A 26,397-nucleotide genomic window follows, 5' to 3' on the forward strand; every position below is an offset into this window, starting at 1 on the left:
CAACACTAGTCCTGCCCTCTGAACCGAGGACTACAACTCCCACATCTTCTTTCTTTCTTTCTTTCTTTCTTTCTTTCTTTCTTTCTTTCTTCCTAGCTGCCTTGTGTTAGTGGTGTTACTGCTCTTGTTGTCGTTGTGTGCCTTGAAGTTGTTTCTGACTTATGGCGACTGTAAGGGAAGCCCTTCGCAGGCTTTTCTTGGCAAGATTTGTCCAAAAGTGGTTTTGCAAGTGCCTTCCTCTGAGGCTGAGAGAGTGTGACTTGCCTAAGGTCACTCAGTGGGTTCCCGTGGCCAAGAGGGCATTTGAACCCACTGAGTGACATAGTCCAATGCTCCAGCCACTGAACCACACTGTCCCTTTCTTGAGGCTTTGTCGTTTTTTGTGGAGGGGCTCCAAATCATTGCCGACTTCTGGGAACCTCTCCTGGGGTTTTCTTGGCAACAGTTGTTCAGAGGATGTTTGCCATTGCCTTCCCTGAGGCTGAGAGAGTGTGGCTTCTTGCCCAAGGGCACCCAGCTGGTTTCATGGAGGAGTGGGGCACTGGACCCTGGCCTCCAGAGTTGTAACCGAACACTCAAACCACTGCACCACACTGCCTCCCATTCCCATGTACAACCTGAGAAATAACTGCAGACTTTTTTATGTTCTTCATGTGTGTCTTCAAGTCGTTTCCAACTTATGGCGAACCTAAGGCAACCTGATCATGGGGTTTCCTTGGCAGGTTTCTTCAGAGAGGGGTTGCCATTGCCTTCCCTGAGGCTGAGAGAGTGTGACTTGCCAAAGGTTATATAAGTCCAAAACACACTTTCAGCAATAATCCAATCTGAGAAGGCTTTAACTGCCCTGGCTCAGTGCTAGGGAATTCTGGGAAATGTAGTTTTCTGAGACATTGAGCCTTCTCTTTCAGAGACCTCTGGTGCCACAATAAACTCCATTTCCCAGGATTCCCTAGCACTGGGCCAGGGCAGTTAAAGCACTCTCAAAACGGAGTATTGCTGCCGTGTGTTTTGGACCTTTCTTGGCCGCAAACTGTCCATAGCCTGCAATGCATCTCCTAATTCTGTTGGCAGTCCCTCCCTCCCAACACTTTCTCATTTCCCCCCAAAACCAGAGCAAAGCTGGCAGATGGAAAGAGGTTTTAAAGCAGCATTTAAATCTGCAATATTTTATTAAAAGACTAAATGTCCCAAATGCTATTATCAGTTTTGTAGCTATTATTACAGAAAGACGTAGAGTGCAAACTCCTCAAGTACCTTTATTTTCTGGAGTGAGACGGACTTTTCCAACTGACTCTCTGTGATGATCTCCGGTGGTCCAAGCAGCCAAACTACGGCCCTGTAATAATAATAATAATAATAATAATAATAATAATAGTTTTATACTCCTCTCTTCAGCCAAAAGGCTATCAGAGTGGCTTACAAATTGTTAGACATTTAGACATTATGGCTCTTAGCCCAGCAGACCCTTAAATTCCTTAAATCACGCTGCCATCATCCAGTGAATTATAAGAGGACTTCCCTTAACCTACACTGGGACCAGTTAAGGAACCTTATTTCTACTTCTTTACTGATCTTCCCAAGCATCAACCGATCCAAGACACATGTAAAAGGAGCGTCGAGTAGTAGATACTCCAAGGAGATATTTACTATAAATAACAAAGTATAACTAAATATAAGTCATACAAGGTATTAAGAATCTTGCATGTATAATATTTGCAAGTATATAATGTTCAATTCATACAAGCTATTAAAACAAATAAATAAACCTAAGCGTCCAATTCTGAGACTAACTTCCAAGATCCGCTCTTTAACTCTCTCTCTCGATCTCCAACCGACACAATTCCCCCAACTGTCTCTTGGTCTCTCAGGCCTTATATCTCCTTCTCACGGAAGCTTCCAGAAGGACCTTTATCTTGCTCTCTGATTGGTCAAGTGAGCCTTCCGTAGCAGTGATCTCATTCTGCATTTGCATAAACCTCCCTTTACTGCCTGAAGAAGACCTCCATTGACTGGAGCCCAGTCATTACACAAACACTTCAAGGGTCTGTGCCTAAGGACGACTAAACCGCTTATAAACTGCGTCCAAACTGCTTCTAGTCTCCTGGATGCTCAGAAACGCCTCGCAAACGAAGTCAGAAGCAGCGTACCGTAAGTGGAGAGACAAGACACGCGGCTTAAAGAAAGCTAGAGCGTTCAGCAACAGAGCGATCTCTTTGCCTGGAGCCATTGCAGGGGAATTTCCATCCTTGGAGCCAAATGGGGCAGAGGAGCCAGTCCTTGAGGATTTACTCATTGCTGAGAAGAAACAACATATTGAACAGCAACCATGCCCCCAGACTTAGTGACCAAAGAATGCCTTTCAACAGCCCATACTGTTATCTCAGTGTATGAACTCTTACAGTAAAAACTGGTGATCAACTGAAGTGTCTTAAACTCCCCTTTGATCACTTTATACCAAAAGCTACAGCTCCAAAAGAAAGCTTGGGTCAATCCAGCAGCACAGGACCCAGAAAGGAAGGAAAGCTGGGCTGCAAAGAGGACAGAATCCATGCTTCTAGGAGCAGTTCAGCAGCTGTTTCAAAGGAGCTGGGAAAGGAAAACGCAAGAGGACTCTGCAAGCACACCAAGCCATGCTGCAAATGGCCTAGAACTGATCAAGCAATGGCAGATGGAGTTCCTATAGAGCTATTATACTTCTACATAGATACCCCTATAGCATTGATATGCCTGCTGTGGAGTGGCTTCCCAGTATATCTGCACAAGAGTATTGTGCTAACATTTGAACCGTCTCCAATTCCTCTTCTGTTGTGAAAATGAAGGGTTTTTTGACCAACTTTCAAATAATATCCAGGTGAGTGTATAGCAATAATACGACTTCCCTGACACTTCTGCTGTTATGAAGTCAACTTCTAAGGCCCTTTTAAAACAGAGAAGACACATGCATAGAACATAATGGAGTCAATGAGCGCTAGCTGTGAAGACAAAGAAGGAGAAGTAATTTTGGGGCGATCTATTCTGCCTCCTTTGGATTCGACTATTCTTTCAGAAAGGGTTTTTCTTTTTTAATTTCCTGTCTGATTTTAACTCTTAAGGTTTCTCCTTTTTCCCTGGCAGCAATGAAGATTGGGGCTAGATATATTGCTGTTGATTGCTTTGAGGACGCCCTCATTTAGTTATAGTTTTGTTGCCCATATTTTAACCGAATTGAATTTTAAACCTTTTACATGCAAGATTATTATGTAATTTACTTGTGTTGTACTTTTATTACGCTGTTCGTACAGCTGTATTGCATTTCTAACATTTTGTAAGCAAATGGCCTTTGGTCTAAGTATTGATAACGGATTGAGTGCTAATGTTATAACTGCAAGGCTTAATTGATTTGTTGCTTCAACTGGCAAAGATTGCAGGGGAATCCCTCTCTACTCTGCATCCTCCATCTGGCTAGAAACAAGGAGGCTAAATTACATCTTCTTCATCCTGTCTCTCCAAGGAAGTGGAAAAGAGTATTTCTCTCAGTTCCCAATGATCTGGGAATACCCTGTTTAAAATGTCAGTCTTCATTTCCACACAGGAAAACATATTGTGAATATCTGAATGACAAGCTGAAGGCAACTGTGGCTGGTACTTTATGCATTAGGCTGAATGGCGTTGCTAGAGGCCCTGCCCCAGGAGCTAGGATTTAGCTCCCAAACCTCAGGTCCTGGGAGGATTCAGGGAGAGCTTATGGGAGCCAATGGGGAACGTTGCCTTCTCCTCCTGATTGCTTTCCTGCTCTCTTTTGACAGGCTTCAAGACAACACAAGGTCAGTTCATGTAGTAATTCTGGAGGAGGAAGAAGAGAGTTCAACTGAAAACCAACCCTCGGATGGGATGGGTTGGGAAAGAAGGACTCGGGCTCTTAGACTTTTCCTGGCCGCTTTTAATTTCCCAGTGAGAGTGGGTTTGTTCTTCATTGGGATCCTATTCTTGGGGGTTTACAGACAAGAGAGTCTTCTTAAAGACTAAAGGGTTTCCCCCCCAAAACCCCTCTGCTTCTCCCTCCCAGAGAACATGGCTTCCCTTTGACATCTAGCTATGATGCTGAGTACTCCTAAATATAAAAACTTTGGTTGAACCATCATTTTAAACATTCTAATTTTTGTTAATATTTTCCTATTTAGAAATCTGATTATTAATTCCCCCCCCCCATAACTGAGTATAATTACCTTGTACAATATTATCTAACTTTTACACCTAAATATTTCATGTAGGCGGGACAATCCCGCTTTGGGCGGTGCCGTCCTGGTCCCGGTCCGGTTTGGTGCCAAGACCGGAACGGCACCACCTGCGGCCACCTCCACCCCCGCGTGCGCTGCGGGGTCCTCCAAGGCCTCGCCGAGGCCTGGGAGCGCTCTCCGCGGTCGGAGCTCCGGCCGCGGAGATGCTCCCTCCCAGGAGACAGCAAGGCCTTGGAGGCAGCTCCGCAATCGTGGGGTCCTCCAACGCCTCTGCGAGGCCTGGGAGGAGGAGGAGGCTGCTTGGCACTGCGGTGATCGCTGTGATGCCAAGCGGCCCCCGCGCCCTTTCCTGGCCCGGGAGCAGGCCTAGGCTTCCTCCCAAGCCGGGAGGAGGAGGACAAGGTTTAAAAATGTAGGACCTTTTTTTAATTTCCTGGCCAGGAAATAAAAAAGTCCTACATTTTCAAACCTTGTCCTACATTTGTCCCGGTTTGGAGGTCCTCAGGTATGGCAACCCTACCCAGAAGGAGCAGAGCTGTGTAAGAAAACCCTCTCAGAAAAGAGACACAAAAGACACACTTCCTTCCTTTTGGCCCAAGGACCCTGACGGCGATTTGGAGGGCTGACCAGGGGTTTTATGATTGTTTTAAAATGTTTTATTGTATGTACTTTTTGTATTATGTTGTTCACCGCCCTGATCAGTGGAAGGGCGGTATATAAATAAAAGTTTTATTATTATTATTATTTATTTATTAAAATGGCCACTGGAACACAAAATGGATGCCAGAACACAAAATAGCTAGGGATGGTGGGAGGGACAGGGATTCCAGCCAATCAGTGCCAGTAATGGTGGGAGGGACAGGCTTTCCAGCCAATCAGGGCCAGGGATGGTGGGAGGGATTGGGATTCCAGCCAATGGCAGCCCTCAGAGTGTCCTCAGAAGGAAATTATGTGTAAAATACATGCCATAAAAACATCACAAAGTATAAACATTCCAATTACAGTAATCACAGGGCAGTTATGCTGTTATGACCGGAAGTAAACATAGACACAGTTATAATTATATATACAGGCTGAGGTTGACCAGGTGCATCCATGTCCATGCATAGATACTCACATATGTCTCCATGCATTTGCTTATGTTTAAATTGTACGCAAGTAGAAGAGTACATATAAATGTGTGTGTGTGTGTGTGTGTGTGTGTGTGTGTGTATATATATGATCCAACATATATGTGTACATGTACTTGCATCGATCTCTCTCTCTGTCTGTCTGTCTGTCTCTCTCTCTCTCTCTCTCTCTATATATATATATATATATATATAAAACACATGTGTGTACACATGCAGACATTCAGGCAGATATCTATGGGTATGTATAGATGTATCTATGGGTGTTGTATGCAACATCTATAGACTTGAAACATTCCATCTATCTATATATATATGTGGGCTCATAAAGGTATAAGTCTGAGTGCACTTAGATAGAGATGCCTCCTCATAAATACATCTATGTATATGCACAAACACACATGCACACATGCATCTGTTGTTCTCCATTGTTCTGGTTCCTTGTTCCAGATGATGCTGGAGAAGAGGCCCTGCCTCCAGTGGAACCGAGGCTGCAGGCGATGAGGAGAGGGATTCCTTGCCCAATGCATCGCTCACCTGGAGGGCCAGCACCAGGAAGGTAAGTCCCCCCACCTTCACAAAGGCCCCATTCTCACTCCCTCATTTGCCCTGGATAGAACTGGGCAGATCCAGGTGCCCCCATATTGAATCTCCCCGGAAACAAGTTCCTACTGCCCTTTACCTCAATCGAGGGAATCTACCCCCTGAACTTGATCCGATCTTGATCGGGGCTGAGTTCATATTTGCCGGCAGCAGGGAAGAGCCGGTTATTTCCAAAAACAAAGGGTCCATAGTCCGCTTTCAGAAAAACCACACTAAGGGGGATTTGCCCTGGATCTCTTGCGCAAGCCCCTGATCGAGTTGTGTTAAAATCGAAGCAAGTGTGAACTTCCAACTTTTAAACCGGTTTGGGAACCAGGGTAAAATGTAGTCTGAATGCCCCCTACATTTAAGGGTGAAGGGAGCAAGAAACAACAAGCAAAGTCTAAACACTTCCTTTGACCATTGCAGCGTTGGAGTGTGTCGCCACCCTCGAACTGTCAATGGCTCACCTGCAGCAAGGCCAGGAGCAGCCAGAATGTGGCTATACAACTCGGTGTGTGGCACTCCCCACAACAAGGATGTGGGTCTTCCTTTTTTTATGTTCAAATTTTTTTATTATACTGAGATATTCCCATGATAGCGTTTAAATTACCAAATATCGACCAAATATTACCTATTGATTTAATGGAATGTTATCACCCTTTTCTTCAAATGTTTTAAGACAACTCCATTCCATTTCTAAATATCCTTTTGATTTCCCTCTTAGTAAGGCAGATACTACATCCATATTTCTAGCTTCATGTATCTTAATCAACCAATCTTCGATAGAAGGATTAATTGTAGATTTCAAACTTGAGCAAATAAGATCCTTGCACATGAGACCATATATAAAACAATTCTATTGTATTTTACTGACTTTATGTTGTGTGTCATGTTTAGTAAAAATCAATTTGGTTCAAAGGGAATATTTATATCAAGAATGTTTTGGACGGTTCCATGAATCCTTTGTCAGAATCCTTTAGCTTTAATGCATGTCCACCAATATGAAAGAAGCTTCCCTCGGGTTCCCCGCATTTCCAGCACTTAGTATTGCCAGTTTTGTATATCTGGTGGGTTTGGGGGGGGGGGGGTTAGATACCTCCTGTATAACATTTTGATATCATTTTCTTTATAGTTTAGGCACAGAGTGAATTTATTTGGTCCTTTCCATGATTTTTCCTATTCCTCTATAGTTATAGTTTTATTTATATCACGTGCCCATCTTATCATGCTGTGTTTAATAATTTCATCTTCTAGATCTTTCTTTTAATAGTTTATAATATTTGGAAATGTGTTTACCTTTTTGGTCCATCATAATTTTATCTATTTCATTGTTATCCATCGTTAACTCAGGAGCTTTATTGTCTGCCTTAAAACGATTAATTGGTTCTATAAAAACCAATCCTTCATGTTTCCTCTTTCATTAAGTTCTTCCATAGATTTCATATTGTATTTTCTTTCTGGTGTTTTGTTTATTAAATCTCCATATCTTAGCCATGGAGTATCTTTGTCCTTTGTTCTATTGTAATAGGCTTCTTGCAATGACCCCCAAAATTAATGTCTCATTTTATACCATGCTTTAAGCAATGATCTTCTTATAACATGATGTTTAAAAGTATTATTATCTTTTGATTTTGTATACCACATATATGCATGTATACAAAGATTCAGGTTAGCTTTTTCTATATTCAATAAAGTCTTGTTTTCTAATTTGAATAATTCTTCTAGTCATTTGAGACAAGCTGCATAATAATACAGCTTAAAGTTTGGTAAGTTGCATTCCCCCCCCCCCCCCCCCTTGAAGCAAAGATCATTTACTAAGGCAACCATAACAGTTTCGACTCTGTATCCCATCCTGAAGCCAGTTTGAAATGGGTCCAGATAATTTGTCTCATCCAAGACCGCTTGGAGATGAAGAGCAACTATCCTCAAAATTATGTTGGTTAGAAATTGAAGACAGGAGACCGGTCTGTAATTGTTCATGTCCAAGGGATCTAGGGAGGACTTTTCCATAAACGGCCGTAACACTGCTTCTTTTAAGCATGATGAAAAATAGCCCTAACTAAGAGATGTATCTATGATATATTTCAGGTGATATAAAAAGGGCAAGGGTTGGGAGGGCAAGTTCTCCTCTTCACACTTACAAGGAGCTTGTCCACTTTTTCAGTACTCAGATTCAAACTGATACAGTATGATCTTACTCATGGACACCTCACTTATAGCCTCCGCAATAATGCTGACGTCCAATTTGGCTCTTATCTGAGAGACATTATCTGTGAAATAGTCATTTAAAGCATCATAGTTAGTTATGGAAGACTCTAGTAATGGGTTCCGGGGGGAAGGTGCCTGAAACAGGTCCCAAATCCCCCCACCCCCCGACTTCAGCAGTCCCTTTATGCTTCTCTTCCCTTGGCACTTTCATTCCTTTCAGATGCCCCAAAGACCCCTTCTCAGCATGCGCAGGGATTGTAAGGCCTTTGCTGCTGCTGCTGTTTATTCCATTGTTGGCCTTTGGAAGAAGGGAAGGACTACGGCCTTTTTTCCTTCCTTCCGGAATGGAGCCCAAGCTGCGGAGCTGGACTCAGGAGGGAAAGGCTGGGAAGGCTCTGCTTTGTACATATAGCTCTGTCTCTCTGAGTATATATGTGTGTTTGCCTCTGTTTTTATGTCTGGGAATGGAGCTGAGGGCTGAGGAGAGAAGAAAGCGTACATTTTGTGCAAATGCAGAATTTCTGTACATCAATGAGTCCAGTGTGTTGAAACAACAAAAACTTTATTGCAAACACATAATCAGAAATTGAGTCTTTAAGTCAGAGCTGCCCTCCCCAAACCAAACATTAAAACCCCAAAACCTAAAACATCACACTCGTCCAAACCTGGCCCCCACCTCCAATTCCCACAGTCTATGTCCCACAGATAACAAGGCCCCCTTTGCCATTCCCACAAACTAGCCCTTTCTGTTAATACCTGTCCCCAACTTTCTTCAGCCAACATCGAACAAATTCCAAATGCTATCATTCCCATAACTATTCTAACCAGCTGCAGCCAATCCCACCCCTCTGTTTAACTAACCTATTCCACCACCATGATCCCCACTCAAATTTATAAACGAAAGCAATAATCTATAATAAAGGCAAATAAAACCTCAAAATAACAAAATATAATTGAAAAACATAAACAGGCATATGGACACACAAACCTAACACACGAAATCACAAGGGCTTTTTCTTATCACCACAAGATTTAAAATACATTCTTTGTTTTGCTTCTTGATAAATATAATGTTAGTTCATTTCTGGAATTTGTGTGGCTTCTCTCCTGTGTGGATTCTCTGATGTCTCACTAGGTGTGACTTCGAAGAAAAACATTTCCCACAATGCTGGCATTTGAATGGCTTCTCTCCTGTGTGGACTCTCTGATGTCTCACTAGGTGTGACTTCGAAGAAAAACATTTCCCACAATGCTGGCATTTGTATGGTTTCTCTCCTGTGTGGACTCTCTGATGTGCCAATAGGTATGACTTGGAAGAAAAACATTTCCCACAATCCTGGCATTTGTATGGCTTCTCTCCTGTGTGGACTCTCTGATGTGCCAATAGGTATGACTTGGAAGAAAAACATTTCCCACAATCCTGGCATTTGTTTGGGTTCTCTCCTGTGTGGGCTCTCTGATGTGCCAATAGGTATGACTTGGAAGAAAAACATTTCCCACAATGCTGGCATTTGTATGGCTTCTCTCCTGTGTGGACTCTCTGATGTGCCAATAGGTATGACTTGGAAGAAAAACATTTCCAACAACGCTGGCATTTGTATGGCTTCTCTCCTGTGTGGACTCTCTGATGTGCCAATAGGTGTGACTTCCGAGAAAAACATTTCCCACAATGCTGGCATTTGTATGGCTTCTCTCCTGTGTGGACTCTCTCGTGACTGACAAATTCTTCTGTAAAGGAGGACAATGACAGACAAGACTGAATCTCAGTGTTAAGAGAGGAAAGTGTTGCCCCAAGATTTAGCCCCACGTTCATCCCTCCCTATTTGAGATTAAATTAATAATGTTGGTGTGAGTGACCTGAGCATGACCCTGTTCTGGATGCCCCAAATCCATATAATGACTGTATCCTTACTCAGAGCTACCAAAGAAGAAATTGAAGGGGAACTGTCATGAGGAAATCAGTAGAAGCAGATAGTCAGACAGTTGAAAAATATTCCAATAAATATATGTAAAAATACTTTGATTGAAAAGTGGCATCATTTCCTGTGAGGCTGCCATAGAGTGTTGAGTCAGAGCACATGGCATGATGCAAGCTAACTGCAGAGGATGCTTCATGCTGTTTAGCTCCAGGAGATGACTCACAACCAATACAGTATACAGCTCACATGTGGATTGATGTGGGTTGGAGTTGTGTGTACAAGAGATTGTGAAGTTGATGGAAGTCAGAGAGGAGAGCTGGTACATATTTGTTTTCTATTGCAACTCAAGCTAAAGAACCTCCAAGGACTTGGAGGAAATCAACTGTGGCTGTGAGTTATTTTTATGTGTGGAAAGTGGTTAATGCATTGCCAATGCCTATATCTAGAGATTTGCTACTGTACTCTGCTATGTTATTATTGAACTCTGGGAGTGTTGCCTTCAGACTGTGCTATACATTGGCTTGTGAATGGGACCAGAATTCAGAGCCAAGAAGGACCTGAGAGCCAGTGTGATAATCCTTTTTGGCTGAAGTATTTCCACCAAGCACCCATTTAATTTAATTCAGTTTCAGACAATTCTTTCCCCACCCAGGAAACATCCTAAAGCAATTTAAACCTTTTCGAATGCTCGGTTTCTGCCCCCAAGCAACAATTTCAGTATAAATATCAGCCCCAACTGGCTGTTCTTCAGCATCAGTCCGGTTGCAGACTTACACTCCGTTGGTTTACATTGCTAAACACCTCACTACACTCACCAGCCTCACTTGCTATAGCAGTTACTGACTTCTCTCCCCATTCTGGACCCATAGCAATTGGAATCAAGATCCATCTAGGTAATGTATTACCATTAGCAAAGCCTTACACTATTCACCACTCCCACCTTTGTTACCTAGTTCTTGCATGTGGTGCGTGAACACCTATATGTGTATATGTGTGTGTGCGTGCATGTATTTTGCTTTCCCCCTAAATAAAACACAAAAGCCTATTTGAAACGCCTCTGGAGTTCTGTGTGCTTCTGGGCCTGGTATAGTTGGGATGAATCCTGAGGTCACTGTTGCCTCAATCTCTCCTTTGAGCTAAGTATGAAATTCCCCTAAAAGCATAGCACTTGTGAGTGTCCTCCCCAGACTCCAGCATTTCGAGTGACAAAGGGCCTCTGGAATCAACCACAGAGCTAAGAAAGCTGAGGTTGGAAAAGAGACATTAGAGAAAAAGGAATTTTTGTGATACCCTTTCCTCTCTTCATAGACATTGCTCATAATTGCTAAATGGAACCCTTAATATGTATGAAAACAAGGGCCTGATTTCAAGTTCATTTCCTAAATTCAGTGTTCTACATGGGGCTACCTTTGTACCAAGTTTGGAAGCTTCAGTGAGTTGAAAACTTGGCAGCCAGATTGGTCACCTGAACATCTAGGTCAGACCATATAACACCAGTATCCCTACATTGGCTGCCAATTAGCTTCCAGGCGCAATACCAAGCGTTGCTTATTACCTTTAAAGCCCTACATGGCTTGGGCCTGAGCTACTTGAGGGAAGGCCTCTCCCTACACCATCCGCCCCTCACTCTCAGAACATCTGGGAAGAATCTATTAGATTACCCAAAGGTCAGGCTAAGAACAACTTCTCACAGAGCATACACAGCCATGGCCCCCAAGTTATGGAGCAACTTGCCGGAGGAGATCCATCTTAACACCACCTTGGATGCTTTCAAGAAAGGACTTAAGATGGATCCCTTCCGGCAGGCTTACCCAGCTGACCTCTTGTAAAGAACTTAAGGAAAAATCCCACTTCTGATCACAACTGTGCATTTTAAATTATGTTTTTATTTGTCCCAAATTGAGTTTTAAGCGTTTTGTTGTTTTACTGTGTGTAAATTGGATGCTATTGTTGTTTTGTGGCTATTTTACGGTTGTAATACCGCCTCGCTCCATTGAGAGAGGCGGGTAAATACAAATAAAACTTATTATTATTATCAGTATAATCTGTGAGGTTGGTGGCTGCCTCCCAATCCCCAAGGCCCCTCTCCTGGCCCTTCCCAGAGGTCCCTTTCTCTCCGCACAGAGCTAGGAAATCCTGGCTTTGCTCCTGCCTCCCCCTCCTGGCTCCCATAGGCCTAGAATCATAGAGATGGAAGAGACTACAAGGGCTATCCAGTCCAATCCCATTCTGCCATGTAGGAATCAAAGCATCCCTGACAGATGGCCATCCAGCCTCTGTTTGAAGATCTCTAAGAAAGGAGACTCCACCAAAATCTCAGAGGGAGTTTGTTCCACTGTCGAACAGACCTTACTGTCAGGAAGTTCCTTCTAATGTTGAAGTGGAATCTCTTTTACTGCAGTTTGCATCCATTGTTCCGTGTTCTAGTCTCTGGAGCAGCAGAAAACAAGCTTGACATTCCTTCAAATATTTAAACAGGGCTATCCTATAACCTCTTAACCTTCTCTTCTCCAGGCTAAACATCCCTAGTTACCCAAGTCGTTCCTCATAGTTTCCAAATCCTGCACCATTTTAGTCGCCCTCCTTTGGACATGCTCCAGTTTCTCCACATCCTTTTTGAATTGTGGTGCCCAGAACTGGACGTAATATTCCAGGTGAGGCCTGACCAAAGCAGAATACCATGGCACTATTACTTCCCTTGATCCTGACACTATACTTCTATTGATGCAACCTAAAATCACATTGGCCTTGTTAGCTGCCACATCACACTGTTGACGCATGTTCAACTTGTGGTTTACTTGGACTCCTAGATCCCTTTCACACGTAGTTTCATTCAGCCAGGTGTCCCCCATCTTATATCTGTGCATTTCATCTCCCTCTTAAGCCTGATCCCCTTCCCTTTCTCCCTCCACTCTCCAACCTTCCTTCTTGCCCATCTGCACTGCTTCAGTATTTCACCTTCACCATCTCTTTCCTGCCTTTCTGTTTTTCACATTCGCTCCTTCTCTCTATCACAGACACACACCAACAGAGTGTGATGCATAAAAGGGACACTTTGAGGCTCATTTGTTGAGAAAGGCAGGATAATCCATATGCAAATTACTCATTGGGAAAGGCAAAGCAAGGGGGCTGGGTCCTGGACTTCTGTTTTGGTGAGGATCAAGCACCAGGGAGCAGTATTAAGACATCTCTAAGACAGGGATGGGCTACTGTTGGGGATTGGGGGCGTCACATTGCCCCCCCGGGGGATCTCAGGGTCAACCACACATTGTATTGCCTTAAAATAGGAATAAAGTTTTGTGCCTCAGTATCCCATTGCATCCCTTTGGGGAAGTGAAGCAGAACCTCAAAAAGCTGGAAGAGGGCCAAAAAAGGAAACATACTCAGAGATGTGCTACCATTTCAATGAGAAATGCATTACTAGTAATCTCCATGCTGTCTTCCTACAAAATCCTAGCATTGGTGAGATATCTGGGTGCGGAACTTAGTTTCAGAATTAAAAAGTCCTTTGCTTCCACCAATAGGTTTATTGAGAAACTCAGGCAGAAGGGTCCATTAATAAGTCTAAGCTGTCTCTGAAGTGTCTAAACCTTTTCCCTCCGTCGTTAACTATCTTCACACTCCTCCCTTTTCCTCCCCTTCAGCCCCTAACCAGCCTGGCTGCCAAGGTATCGCTTGCCTTCTTCTTTCACAGTTCACATACGACTCTCCCCCCTGTAGAATATCTTCCACCCAAAACTCACAAACCAGTCAGCTAAGAGCCTCCACAACTGCTTCCTTTCCCCAAGCCATTCTAGGCCCCATTATACTTACCAACTGCTTAAAACTACTAGCATTTAAACTACTAACAATCCCCCCTAAACCCTAATACCATTCTGGATGAACCACAGAACCTGCTTCTGACAATTGGCAGTTTACAATATAGTATTTAGAATCCTTATAAAGTGGAGAGCAATAGTGCCTCACTAAACTACTAATTCAAATATTCTACAGGATGTTGCTATCACAATTAAACTACGCTTCAAAGGGATCTAGGACTCCTAGTAGACCACAAGTTGAACTTGGACCAACAGTGTGATGCGGCAGCTAAAAAGGCCAATGTGATTCTAGGTTGCATCAATATGAGTATAGTTTCTAGATCAAGGTAAGTAATAGTGAAGCTCTATTCAGCTTTGGTCAGGGTTTACTTGGAATAATCTTGTGTCCAGTTCTGGCCTCTGAAATTCAAAAAGGATGTTGACAGGTTGGAACATGCCCAGAGGAGGGCAACCAAAATGGTGAAGGATCTGGAAACCATCAAGCCCTATGAGGAGCGGCTTAGAGAGCTGGGTATGTTTACCCTGGAGAAAAGAAAATTAACAGCGGATATGATATCCATGTTTACATGTTGGAAAGGGTTGTATTGAGGATGGAGCAAGCTTGCTTTTTGCTGCTACAGAGAAAAAGAGACACCACAATGGATGCAAACGACAGAGAAAGAGGTTCCACCTAAACATTAGGAGGAACTTTGGGACAGTAAGAGCTCTTCGACAGTGGAATATACTTCCTTAGAGTTTGGTGGAGTTCTCTTCTTTGGAGGTCTTTAAACCAAGGCTGGATGGTGCTTGGAATGTGTATTCCTGCATGGCAGAAATGGACTGAACTGGATGGCCCTTGTTGTCTATTCGAACTCTGTGATTCTATAATGCTAATGGATTCCGGTTCCTTACCCACAGAGGCCACATTCTGATAATTCTCCATCATTATATAATTGTACATAAGTCTCTGCTTCTTCGTCAACAGTTTCCATTCATCCTCAGTGAAATATACTGCCACATCCGCAAAGGTCACCTGCAACAGAAAATAGCCCTCATCCAGAGAGTGACTAAGCTAAAGGGGAGGAAAGCACATGGTGCATCCAAATATTATTTGATCCCTTTAGAATTCAGTCTAGGAAATAAACTTTAAATTCTGTCAGCAAAATAAAAGCTACTGCCTTTGAGATCCAGTTTGTCTCGAATCTTTTTAATATTAATACACAATATAATTTAGACCATGGCTGGGATATTGATGATAGATTAGGATACTGACTATCCCAACACATACAGTACATTTACCCGACAATGAATTATGGTGCATTTAGACATTTCTTGACACATTTCAGAAGCAAACATCATTTTTAATAACAGTTCTGGGGAGCACTCTGGGCTTGAGGGCCATTGGTCGCACCCCATATTAAGATCCAGAGATGTTCTCCCATAGCCCCCAATATTTCACAGATTGTAAAAGCAAGTCACATGTGGACAAGCAACCCAGAAGGCAGTAAAGATGGCCAAAGTTGTTTATGAGGAAGATCACACAAGCTAGGAAGGGCACAGCAGTTTGCCTTTGCATCAGCCTCCTGGGAAGGGCCATATCCTGCCTCCTTCTTTCCTCTCCTCTCCCCACTTTTGAGTTGGTGAGGTGCAAACTCAATTGCACTCAGGAACTGAAGAGAGCTGAGAACGGGAAAATTGGTAGGAGGAGAGGGCAATCGGGAAATTTTTAAAAGCCCCTGAAGTAGTGGGGTGACACAGGATTAAGCAGGACTTTCTCTGCCAAACTGGGACAGTATCGTATCTGCTTCCTTTCATAAACTGGCCCAGCAATGACACAGATGAAGCTAATAGGATAGTGACTCACCAAAGAGCTGTTGTCCCTCGGCATCCTCTTTCTGTTGGAGCCCAACTCCCTCCACTTGCCCTCTGTGTCAGCCATCAGGTGGGCAGGGGGTCCTGGTGGCCCTGCACTTGGTCACTTACAGCAAGAGAGGCCCCAAAGCTGGGTCCAAGGGGTCCAAGATGAAGTTCCTGAGAAAAGAGACCAGGGTTAGGATTGGCTTGGCAAGAAACACTGCAGCACTCAAAGACACAGAGAACAGCATCCTGCTGGTGACATACGCAGGTGACATATGCCTCCTTTGGGTCAATGCAGAGGTGGGCATCCCCTTCCTCCCATCTGGCCCTAGCACAGATTCACTGCAGCTCTCATACACAACAGATACTCCATGCCTTCTTAGAGTGATGGGGGATTAAGGGATGAGGAATTGAAGAGGGCCCTGTTAATGTCCCATAGCTAGATGTGAAATGAGTGGCCATGGAGGGCAGAAGGTGACAATGCCTAGGAAGCTCCTCTGAGTCCCAGCCCTAGGAATGAGTGGCAGGAGTTAGTCCAGGGGGTTGAGGGGGCCTCCTTTCGCAAAGGGGGAGGCAAGGACTGGTGGGACCCTCCCCAGCTAGGGCCCAAAGGGAGGGTCTCTTTCCCCACCTCTCTCTCCCAGCCCCCAAAGCCCAGCCTCCCCACTGGCCCTGAGTCCCCTGCCTCCCCTTCCTTAGAGCCTCACAGGCCCCTCCCTCCCTCCCTCCCTCCCTCCCTCCCTCCCTTCCTTCCCCCCAAAATGGAGGGTCAGAGGCACAAAGGGACACACAGTCCTCTTTTTGGCCCAAGGAACCTGGCCTCCTTCTCGCTCTGGAGCCTCAGAGAGAGAAAGAGGAACCTCTGTTCTGTTGGGGTGTGTGGAAAGACGCACTGTGTCCACCACAACCACCTGCAGAGTTGAACCACATTGACAGGACGCCAGGGAGAAGAAATCTGTGGAGATGTCTGCAAAGGTATTCTGGTCAAGAAGGAAATATTCCTTCACCACTGCAAACGGCCTTGAGCTCCAGGCTTCAGAAATAACTACAGAACAAGCCTTCACTCTTCACTTTAATCTTCGTTTGCAATATTTACAATATATATATATATATATATACAGAGTGTATTGGACAACCGTCTCTAATACACACTATTTACACCAACCAACAATAATAACACAACCTGTGACGCAGCCACAGTAACACCATCCACAGAGAGGCAGTTGCTCTCACACACCAACTGTCTCAGTCTGTCTCTCAGTGACAGTTAGGAAGGACAGTTGACAGTTGCATCAACATTGTGATGATGCACTGTTCGAATGGTGACACATATAACTGCCACTAGAGCTGTATATAACTTGCACAACAGCTCCACCTAGTGGCCACATCCATGTCATTCCCTGACATGTTCAACTGAGGCTTCAGAGAATGTTCCGGAACATAGATTCATAGATTGGAAGAGACCACAAGGGCCATCCAGTCCAACCCCTGCCATGCAGGAAATCTCAATCATAGCATTATTCCCCACAGTCACAAGCAGCACAAAATGCCCACCAGAACACAAAATGGCTGACAGAAGCAAAAAAGTCCACTGGGACACAAAATGGCCACCAGGACACAAAATGGCTCCCTCTGCCTCACTGCTTGGCAGTTGGAAGTTTGAGGCCTTCAGATAACTCAAAATGCAGGATGAAAGGGCCCCAAAGTCGGAAGGGACCCCAAACAGGATTTCCAAACTTAACAACACCTAAAAATTAACCTGATGCTTCCATTGAAGTAGAAACCTGATCCCTCTCCCTCATTACAATCAACAGTGAAAGATATTAATATTAATATTAAGAATGCCCATTGTCCACAACTCAGCTGAGGTCTTGACCGGTCAGGGAGGCCAGTCCAGCTGCAGGTGGCCTCCGTCCATCCTCCTTTCCTTCTGCATTCCTCCTCTTTTCCCCAGCATCAGCCCCTTTCCCAAGAAGGCTGCATCCGCACTATAGAAATAAGGCACTTTGACAACGCTCTCAGTGCTAGGGAATCCTGGGATTTTACCTTTGGGACACTTAGTCTTCTCTGCCAGAGAGCTCTTGTGCCACAACGAACTACAAATCCCAGGATCCCATAGGATGGAACCAGGAGAGTTAACACACTTTAGAACTGGATTATTTCTGCAGTGCACATACAGCCTGAGTCGGTTTCAAATGGGTAGAAGCACCTATGTCTTGTTTTTACCCTCCTAATAATGGTTTTCCTTTTAAAAAATAAGTAGTTTGTTTTAGTCTCTAATCCTTATTTTTGTTGTTTGTTTGTTTGTTTGATTCTTGGTAATATGAGTTATTCTGGTCTGCCTCCTTCCTTCTTCCCTGAAAATCTATTAATAAGGAAACTGGGGAGGCTTTTAAAACCTCCCAAAGGAGCCACTTTTGGCCTTTTTGGGGGACAAGCCTCCTCTTAGAAGCCAAAGCCCAAAGTTTGTTAAGAATAAGAATAAGGCTTGTATTAAAACTATCCTCCCCATTTCTGATCCCTTTTAAAACCCATGTTCCCCAGAAGGAGCAGAGCTTTGTAAGAAAACCCTCTCAGAAAAGAGACACAAAAAACACACAAAGGGACACACTTCCTTCCTTTTGGCCCAAGGAGCCTGGCCTCCTTCTCTCTCTGGAGCCTCAGGAGAGAAAGAGGAGCCTCTGTTCAACTGAGGCCTCAGAGAAGGTTCCGGAACATTATTCCCCACAGTCACAAGCAGCACACAAAATGGCCTCTGGAACACAAAATGGCCACCTCTGTCTCAGCGCTTGGCAGTTGGAGGCCTTCAGGGAACCCAAAATGGAGGATGAAAGGGGCCCAAAGTCAGAATGGACCCCAAACAGGATTTCCAAACCTTGGCAACACCTGAAATGCCAAACTAAAAGTACATTCCCAGAGTTCCAGAACACTGAGCCATGGCAATTGCAGTGGTGCAAAACAGGAATGCCCAGGGAGGTGGCATTGATGATGATTAAGGGGTGGTGGCAGCCTGATAATATCATCATCACCATCACCATCACCACTTCCATTGCTCCAGTGTGAGAGCCACCATTAAAAGCATTAAAAACCCACTTGGGGATCCGATTCACACTCTCCCTCCTTCAGAGAGAGTGGCCCATGCCTGGAAGGCCTGCTGGGCCTCCTTCCTCCCCTCCATGGGGGCAGTGGCCAAAGCAAAGTAGACCCAAGCCAGCCCTCAGCACAGCAGTGAATCCTACCGCTTCCAGGCCTTGTCCCTCTGCTGCCACTCCACGCCACGCCACGCCAAGCCACGCCACTCCACTCCACTCCACTCTACTCTACTCTACTCTACTCTACTCTACTCCAGTCCCTCCCTCCCTCCCTTCCTTCCTTCTCTCTCTCTCTGTGTCCCGTTCTCTGCTCCTTGCTCACTCTTCCGCGCGCATACCTAAATAGAGAGGCAGAAGCTCCTCCCCTTCTTCATTCTGGCCAATGGGGGAAGAGGAGCTGGAAGACCCCGCCCCCTGCCCCACCCTCACAGGCTCCTCCTGCAGTTAATATGGAAGGCAGGCAGTGTCGCCAACAAGCCTCGAAGATAATTCCCCGAACGTTTGGCCAAAACTCACCAAATCCCCCCAATATCTCACCAAATACTTATTTCAACTCTCAAAAGTACCATTAAAACCAACCACCAAAATCACACCAAAGGCTCTGAAAAGGACCCATTTTGGTGTGAAAGTCACCAGATTGGCAACACTGAGGGACCCTGGAGCCCCAGCCACACGGACACTGGCCAAAGGCACACATTCCCAAAGCCTAAGACCCATGAGATGGCAACACTATGCAGGGTTTTGTGTATCTTTTCAGAGAGGGTTTTCTTATTACAAAGCTCTGCTCTCTCTGGGGAACATGGGTTTTAAAAGGGATCAGAAATGGGGAGGATAGGTTTAATACAAGCCTTATTATTATATTTCATAAAAATTGGTCTTTGGCTTCTAAGAGGACGATTGCCCCCCAAACAAGGCCAAAAGTGGTTCCTTTGGGAGGTTTTAAAAGTCTCCTCAGTTTTCTTATTAAGACATTTTATGCATGAAGGAAGTTGACAAACCAAACCATCTCATATTACCAAGAATGAATCAAACAACAACAAAAATAAGGATTAGACAGAAAAACAAAGTGCTTATTTTTTGAAAAGTAAAACCATTATTAAAAAGGAAAAACCAGACTTGGGTGCTTCAACCCTTTTACAACCAACTCAGGCTGTATCTGCACTGCAGAAATATTCCAGTTCGAAACTGCATTAACTCTCCTGGCTTCATCCTGTGGAATCTTGGGATTTGTAGTTTGTTGCAGCACCAGAGATCCAGAGCCACCCCAAGATAAGCCTCTCCGGGGCTCTCCTGGCCCTCCTTTGCTTGAGAATACTTACTGTCTCAGGGAGTCTCTATATTAGAGCATCAGGAAAACCTTTAGGTATTGTTAAGGTTGGGATTTCCTGTTTGGGGTCACTCCCGACTTTAGGGACCTTACAATCTTCATTATGGGTTTCCTGAAGGCCTCAAACTGCCAACTGCCAAGTGCTGAGCAGAGGAAGCCATTTTGTGTTCTGGCAGACATTTTGTGTTCCAGCGGCCATTTTGGGACTGGCCCATTGTGACTTCATTCTGATGCTCCTTACTTGAAGCATGTATACTGTCCCATTGTGATCTCAGGCTGATGCTTCTTGCCTGAAGGATTGACTGTGGCCCATTGTGACTTCAGGCTGATGCTTTATGGACTGAGACTGGCTAATAGACAGGACTGTTGTGATTCAAGGCTTCTGCTACTTACCTGAAGGATTAAGACTGGAATGAGACTGGCCCATTGTGACTTCAGCCTGAAGCACCTTCCCTAAAGGATTGAGAATGGCCCATTGTGACCTAAAGCTAATGCTCCTTCCCTCTTGCATCGAGTCTGTCCATTTTGATTTCAGGCTGGTGCTCCTTACCTGAAGCATTGAGACTGCCCCATTGTGATCTCAGAATCATAGAATCATAAATTGGAAGAGACCACTGGGGCCATCCAGTCCAACCCTGCCATGCAGGAACTCTCAATCAAAGCATCCTTGACAGATGACCATCCAGTGTCTGTTTAAAGACCTCTAAGGAAAGAGACTCCATTGCACTCTGAGGAAGGAGTCTGTTCCACCGTCGAACAACAAACCGTCAGTTAGATCCTCCTAATGTTGAGGCAGAATCTCTTTTCCTGGATCTTGCATCCATGGTTCAGGGTCCTGGTCTCTGGAACAGCAGAAAAAAAGCTTGCTCACTCCTCAATACGACATCCCTTCAAGTATTTAAAAGGGCTATCATATCATCTCTTAACCTTCTTTTCTCCAGGATAAACATCCCCAGTTCCCTAAGACATTCCTTATAGGACATGGTTTCCAGACCCTTCACTATTTTAGTCGTCCTTCTTTGGACATGCTCCAGTTTCTCAACACCCTTTTTAAATTGTGGGGCCCAGAACGGGACACAATATTCCAGGTGGGGCCTGACCAAGGCAGAATAGAGTGGCACTATTATGTCCCTTGAGCTAGACACTACTTCTATTGATGCAGCCTAAAATAGCATTGGCCTTTTTAGCTACCGCATTGCACTGTTGACTCATGTTGAACTTGTGTCTACTTGATTCTTAGATCCCTTTCACACGTATTTTCATTCATCCAGGTGTCCCCATCCTATATCTGTGTATTGCATTTTTCTGCCCTAAGTGCAGTACCTTACATTTCTCCTTGTCGAATTTCATTTTGTTAGCTTGGGCCCAGCTTTCTTGTCTGTTTAGGTCATTTGGAATTTTTATCTTGTCCTCTGGAGTATTAGCTATTCCTCCTAATTTGGTCTCATCTGCAAATTTGATAAGTATGCCCTCTATTCTGTCATCCAAGTCATTGATAAAGACATTGAATAGCACTGGGCCCTGGACAGAGCCCCACTGGACACCCCACTGGTCACTTCTCTCCAGGATGAAAAGGAGCCATTGCTGAACATCCTTTGGGTTCAGCCAGTCATCCAATTACAAATCCATGTAATAGTTTCCTTGTCTAGCTTGTTTAATGTTTTTGTTTTATATACTGTTTAATTTGGTTAACTGCTATTAAGAGACATAGCTATGAGATTCTATGATATGGGGTGCACTATAAACCTTGTAATAAATGAACAGGTATTTCAATCCTATATATACATATTATCAGACGTAACTCCAGAGAATGTTAGCCTTTTGGATGCCAGAAGGTTCCTCTCATTCTTCAGAACAAGAAGCAACACCTCAGCCGCCTTCTAGAAAATAAAGTAAAGAGTCTTCCAAAACCACTGAAGCCTTGGGCAAGTCACACTCTCTCAGCCTCAGAGGATGGCCATGGGAAACCCACTCTGAAGAAACCTGCCTAGAAAACCCCTTCAGAGACTCCCATAAGGTCACCAGAAGACCTGGAAACAACTGGAAGGCAGACCCCAAGAACAACATTAGGAAATAGGTGCAAGCCTTGCCTTGGGCAAATGTAATGACTGGCTCCAGTCAATGGAGGTCTTCTTCAGGCAGAAAAGGGAGGTTTATGCAAATGCAGAATGACATCACTGCTACGGAAGGCTCTCTTGACCAATCAGAGAGCAAGATAAAGGTTCTTCTGGAAGCTTCCGTGAGAAGGAGATATAAGGCCTGAGAGACCAAGAGACAGTTGGGGGAATTGTGTCGGTTGGAGATCGAGAGAGAGAGAGTTAAAGAGCGGATCTTGGAAGTTAGTCTCAGAATTGGACACTTATATGAATTGACGCTTGGCTTCATTTATTTTTTTAATAGCTTGTATGAATTGAATATTATATACTTACAAATATTGTACCTGCAAGACTCTTAATATCTTGTATGACTTATATTTCAGTTATATTTTGTTATTTATAGTAAATATCTCCTTGGAGTATCTACTACTCGACGCTCCTTTTACACGTGTCTTGGCTCGGTTGATGCTTGGGAAGATCAGTAAAGAAGGAGAAATAAGGTTCCTTAACTGGTTCCAGTCAAGGTTAAGGGAAACCCTTTTATGATTCACTGGATGATGGCAGCGTGATTTCAGGAATTTAAGGGTCTGCTGGGCTAAGAGCCATAATGTCTAAATGTCTAATTAACGATAGCCTTTTGACTGAAAAGAGAGGTATAAAATTATTATTATTATTATTATTATTATTATTATTATTATTATTATTACAGGGTCGCGGTTTGGCTGCTTGGACCACCGGAGATCATCACAGTGAGTCAGTTGGAAAAGCCCATCTCACTCCAGAAAATAAAGGTACTTGAGGAGTTTGCACTCTACGTCTTTCTGTAATAATAGCTACGAAACTGATAATAGCATTTGGGACATTTAGTCTTTTAAAAACAAATATGGCAGATTTAAATGCTGCTTTAAAACCTCTTTCCATCTGCCAGCTTTGCGCTGGTTTTGGGGGGAAATGAGAAAGTGTTGGGAGGGAGGGACTGCCAACAGAATTAGGAGATGCATTGCAGGCTATGGACAATTTGCGGCCAAGAAAGGTCCAAAACACACGGCAGCAATAGTCCAGTTTGAGAGCGCTTTAACTGCCCTGGCCCAGTGCTAGGGAATCCTGGGAAATGGAGTTTATTGTGGCACCAGAGCCCTCTGACAGAGAAGGCTCAATGTCTCACAAAACTACATTTCGTAGAATTCTCTAGCATTGAGCCAGGGCAGTTAAAGCAGTCTCAGAATGGATTATTGCTTCAGGGTGTTTTGGACTTAGGTGACCCTTGGCAAGTCACACTCTCTCAGCCTCAGAGGATGGCAATGGCAACCCCTCTCTGAAGAAACCTGCCAAGGAAACCCCATGATAAGGTTGCCTTAGGGTTTCCATAAGTTAGAAACGACCTTAACACACAAATAAAGAACAAAAAGTCTGCACTTATTTCTCAGGTTCTACATGGGAACGAGAGGCAGTGTGGTGCAGTGAGTTACAAGTCTGGAGGCTTGGGTCCAGTGCTCCACTCCACCATGAAACCAGCTGGGTCCCTTGGGCAAGACGTCACACTCTCTCAGCCTCAGGGAAGGCAATGGTAAATGTCCTCTGAACAACTCTTGCCAAGAAAACCCTGCAAAGGGCTTCCCTTAGGGTCGCCATGAGTCAGAAACAACTTAAAAGCACACAACAAGACAAGTAACACCACTAACGCAAGGCAGCTAGGAAGGAAGGAAGGAAGGAAGGAATTTAAGGCTATGTCCCTGCACTCTTCCCCTCAGTCTCTCTCTCTCCCCTGAAGGCTTCAAACTGCCAACTGCCAAGCGCTCCGGAAGAGGCAGCCATTTTGCGTTCCGGTGGCCATTTTGTGTTCCGATGGCCATTTTGTGTTCCGGTGGCCATTTTGTGTTCCAGTGGCCATTTTGTGCTGCTTGTGACTGTGGGGAATATTGTTCCAGAACCTTCTCTGAGGCCTCGGTTGAACAGAGCTTCTCTTTCTCTCCTGAGGCTCTAGAATTAGAAGGAGGCCAGGCTCCTTGGGCCAAAAGGAAGGAAGTGTGTCTCTTTGTGTGTCTTTTGTGTCTCTTTTCTGAGAGGGTTTTCTTATTACACAGCTCTGCTCCTTCTGGGGAACATGGGTTTTAAAAGGGATCAGAAATGGGGAGAAGAGTTTTAATACAAGCCTTATTCTGCTTCTTCACAAACATTGGGCTTTGGCTTCTAAGAGGAGGCTAGTCCCCCAAAAAGGCCAAAAGTGGCTCCTTTGGGAGGTTTTAAAAGTCTCCCCAGTTTCCTTATTAATAGATTTTCAGGCAAGAAGGAAGGAGACAGACCAGAATAACTCAGATTAGCAAGAATTAAACAAGCATACATACAAACAAACAAACAACAAGAAGAATAAGGATTAGACAGAAAAACAAAATACCTATATTTAAAAAAAGCAAAACCATTTTAAAAGGGTAAAAACTCGACTTGGGTGCCTCTATTCTTTTACAACAGACTCAGGCTGTATCTACACTGCAGAAATAATCCAGTTCTAAAGTGTGTTAACTCTTCTGGTTCCATCCTATGGAATCCTGGGATTTGTAGTTTGTTGTGGCATGAGAGCTCGCTGGCAGAGCAGGCTAAGTGTCCAAAGGTAAAATCCCAGGATTCCATAGCACTGAGCGGTTAAAGTGGTGTCAATGTGCCTTATTTCTATAGTGCGAATGCCGCTTTCTTGGGAAAGGAGCTGATGATGAGGAAAATAGGAGGAATGCAAAAGAAAAGCATGTTATTTATTTATTTATTTATTTATTTATTTATGATGCACTCATTTCACCAGGGTGTTCCGGAGTCCATTTTGTGCTCCAGCGTTCATTTTGTTTTCCAACGTCCATTTTGTGTTCCAACGTCCATTTTGTGTTCCAACGTCCATTTTGTGTTCCAGTGTCCATTTTGAGTTCCAACATCCATTTTGTGTTCCAGCGTTCATTTTGTGTTCCATCGTCCATTTTGTATTCCATCGTCCATTTTGTGTTCCAACGTCCATTTTGTGTTCCAGTGTCCATTTTGTGTTCCAACGTCCATTTTGTGTTCTAACATCCATTTTGTGTTCCAACGTCCATTTTTTGTTCCAGTGTCCATTTTGTGTTCCAACGTCCATTTTGTGTTCCAGGGGCCGTTTTGTGTTCCAGCGTCCATTTTGTGTTCCAACGTCCATTTTTTGTTCCAGTGTCCATTTTGTGTTTCAATGTCCATTTTGTTAAAATATATTTCTAATTTGTATGGAAAATGTTCAGATGTGGCAATGGTTAACTAAGGTTTAAAATGGTTCCTGTTGAAAGCCAGAAAGTCTAGGCCTGGAAGAACGTCTTCAAGGACATGTGCTGAGACATAATATAAACAAATGTATTATTGTTATGCTTTTGTGTAGTATGGTGACTTCATGGGAAAGAGGTGTGTCCACTTGGTGGGAAGGTTGATCTTTTGAGAGAACAAAGACTGATGTCACATTCGAGCTTCTAGCATGGACTCTGAAAGAGTATAGATGTATAGTAGCCTGCTGTAAAGTGTAAATAGCAACAAAGTCAATAAACCCTCATTTGAGTGAAAATCTGTGTGGAAGTTACTTTGATCCTGAGTAGCTGAGAAGACTGCATCTGTTCCAGTTGGTACCAGTTCAAACCACCGGCAGCACGAGACATCAACCATCCCAAAGTGGTAGCAGAGGATGGTTAGGATGGTTGCCGAGATGGCTTGCCTGAGGATGCTTCCCAGGATGGTTGCCAAGCTGGTGTGCTTAGATGGTCTTCTGGAGGGTATGCTGTTGCTGATGTTCCTGTTCCACTGAGAGTCTGCTGTGGAGTTTTTCTTCCAGCTGTAAGTTTGCTCTGTGTTGTTCATCTGTCCTGTGCCGGGAGGCAAATGGGAAGATAACAGTGTTTGTTGGACATACTTCTGGGACTCTTGGCTGTTTTGCCGTTTGCTTTGAGTCATGGAGGTGGCACCAAGATTTCCCAAGCTAAACACTAACAATTACAGCTCTTGGGCTGTTTACACAGAAGCGCTGTTGGTCCGTGAGGGTCTCTGGCGTGTGGTGGAACAAGGTCCTACTGATACTACACTTGCTGATGATTCAAAGGCACGAGCTACAATTTTACTCACTGTTGAGCCTAACCAGATTAATCATGTGAGGCTTAAAACTAGTGCTAAAGCCG

General features: G+C 44.1%; 1 protein-coding gene across 1 annotated transcript; it reads right to left on the reverse strand.

Moving 5' to 3' along the window:
* Positions 1 to 9,140: 9,140 nt before the first annotated feature.
* Positions 9,141 to 26,176, reverse strand: LOC149276491 (uncharacterized). The gene is made up of 3 exons (XM_089503603.1): positions 25,941 to 26,176; positions 15,721 to 15,782; positions 9,141 to 9,868 (listed from the first exon to the last, which is right to left on the reverse strand). The coding sequence occupies exons 1-3, from the start codon at positions 26,174 to 26,176 to the stop codon at positions 9,219 to 9,221; spliced, it is 948 nt and encodes a 315-aa protein (XP_089359729.1). The 3' UTR covers positions 9,141 to 9,218.
* Between the last annotated feature and the right edge of the window lie 221 nt (positions 26,177 to 26,397).

Source organism: Sceloporus occidentalis, unplaced genomic scaffold, assembly GCF_023333645.1.
Source record: "Sceloporus occidentalis isolate IW3139 unplaced genomic scaffold, rSceOcc1.0.p SCAF_237, whole genome shotgun sequence".
NCBI lineage: Eukaryota > Metazoa > Chordata > Lepidosauria > Squamata > Phrynosomatidae > Sceloporus > Sceloporus occidentalis.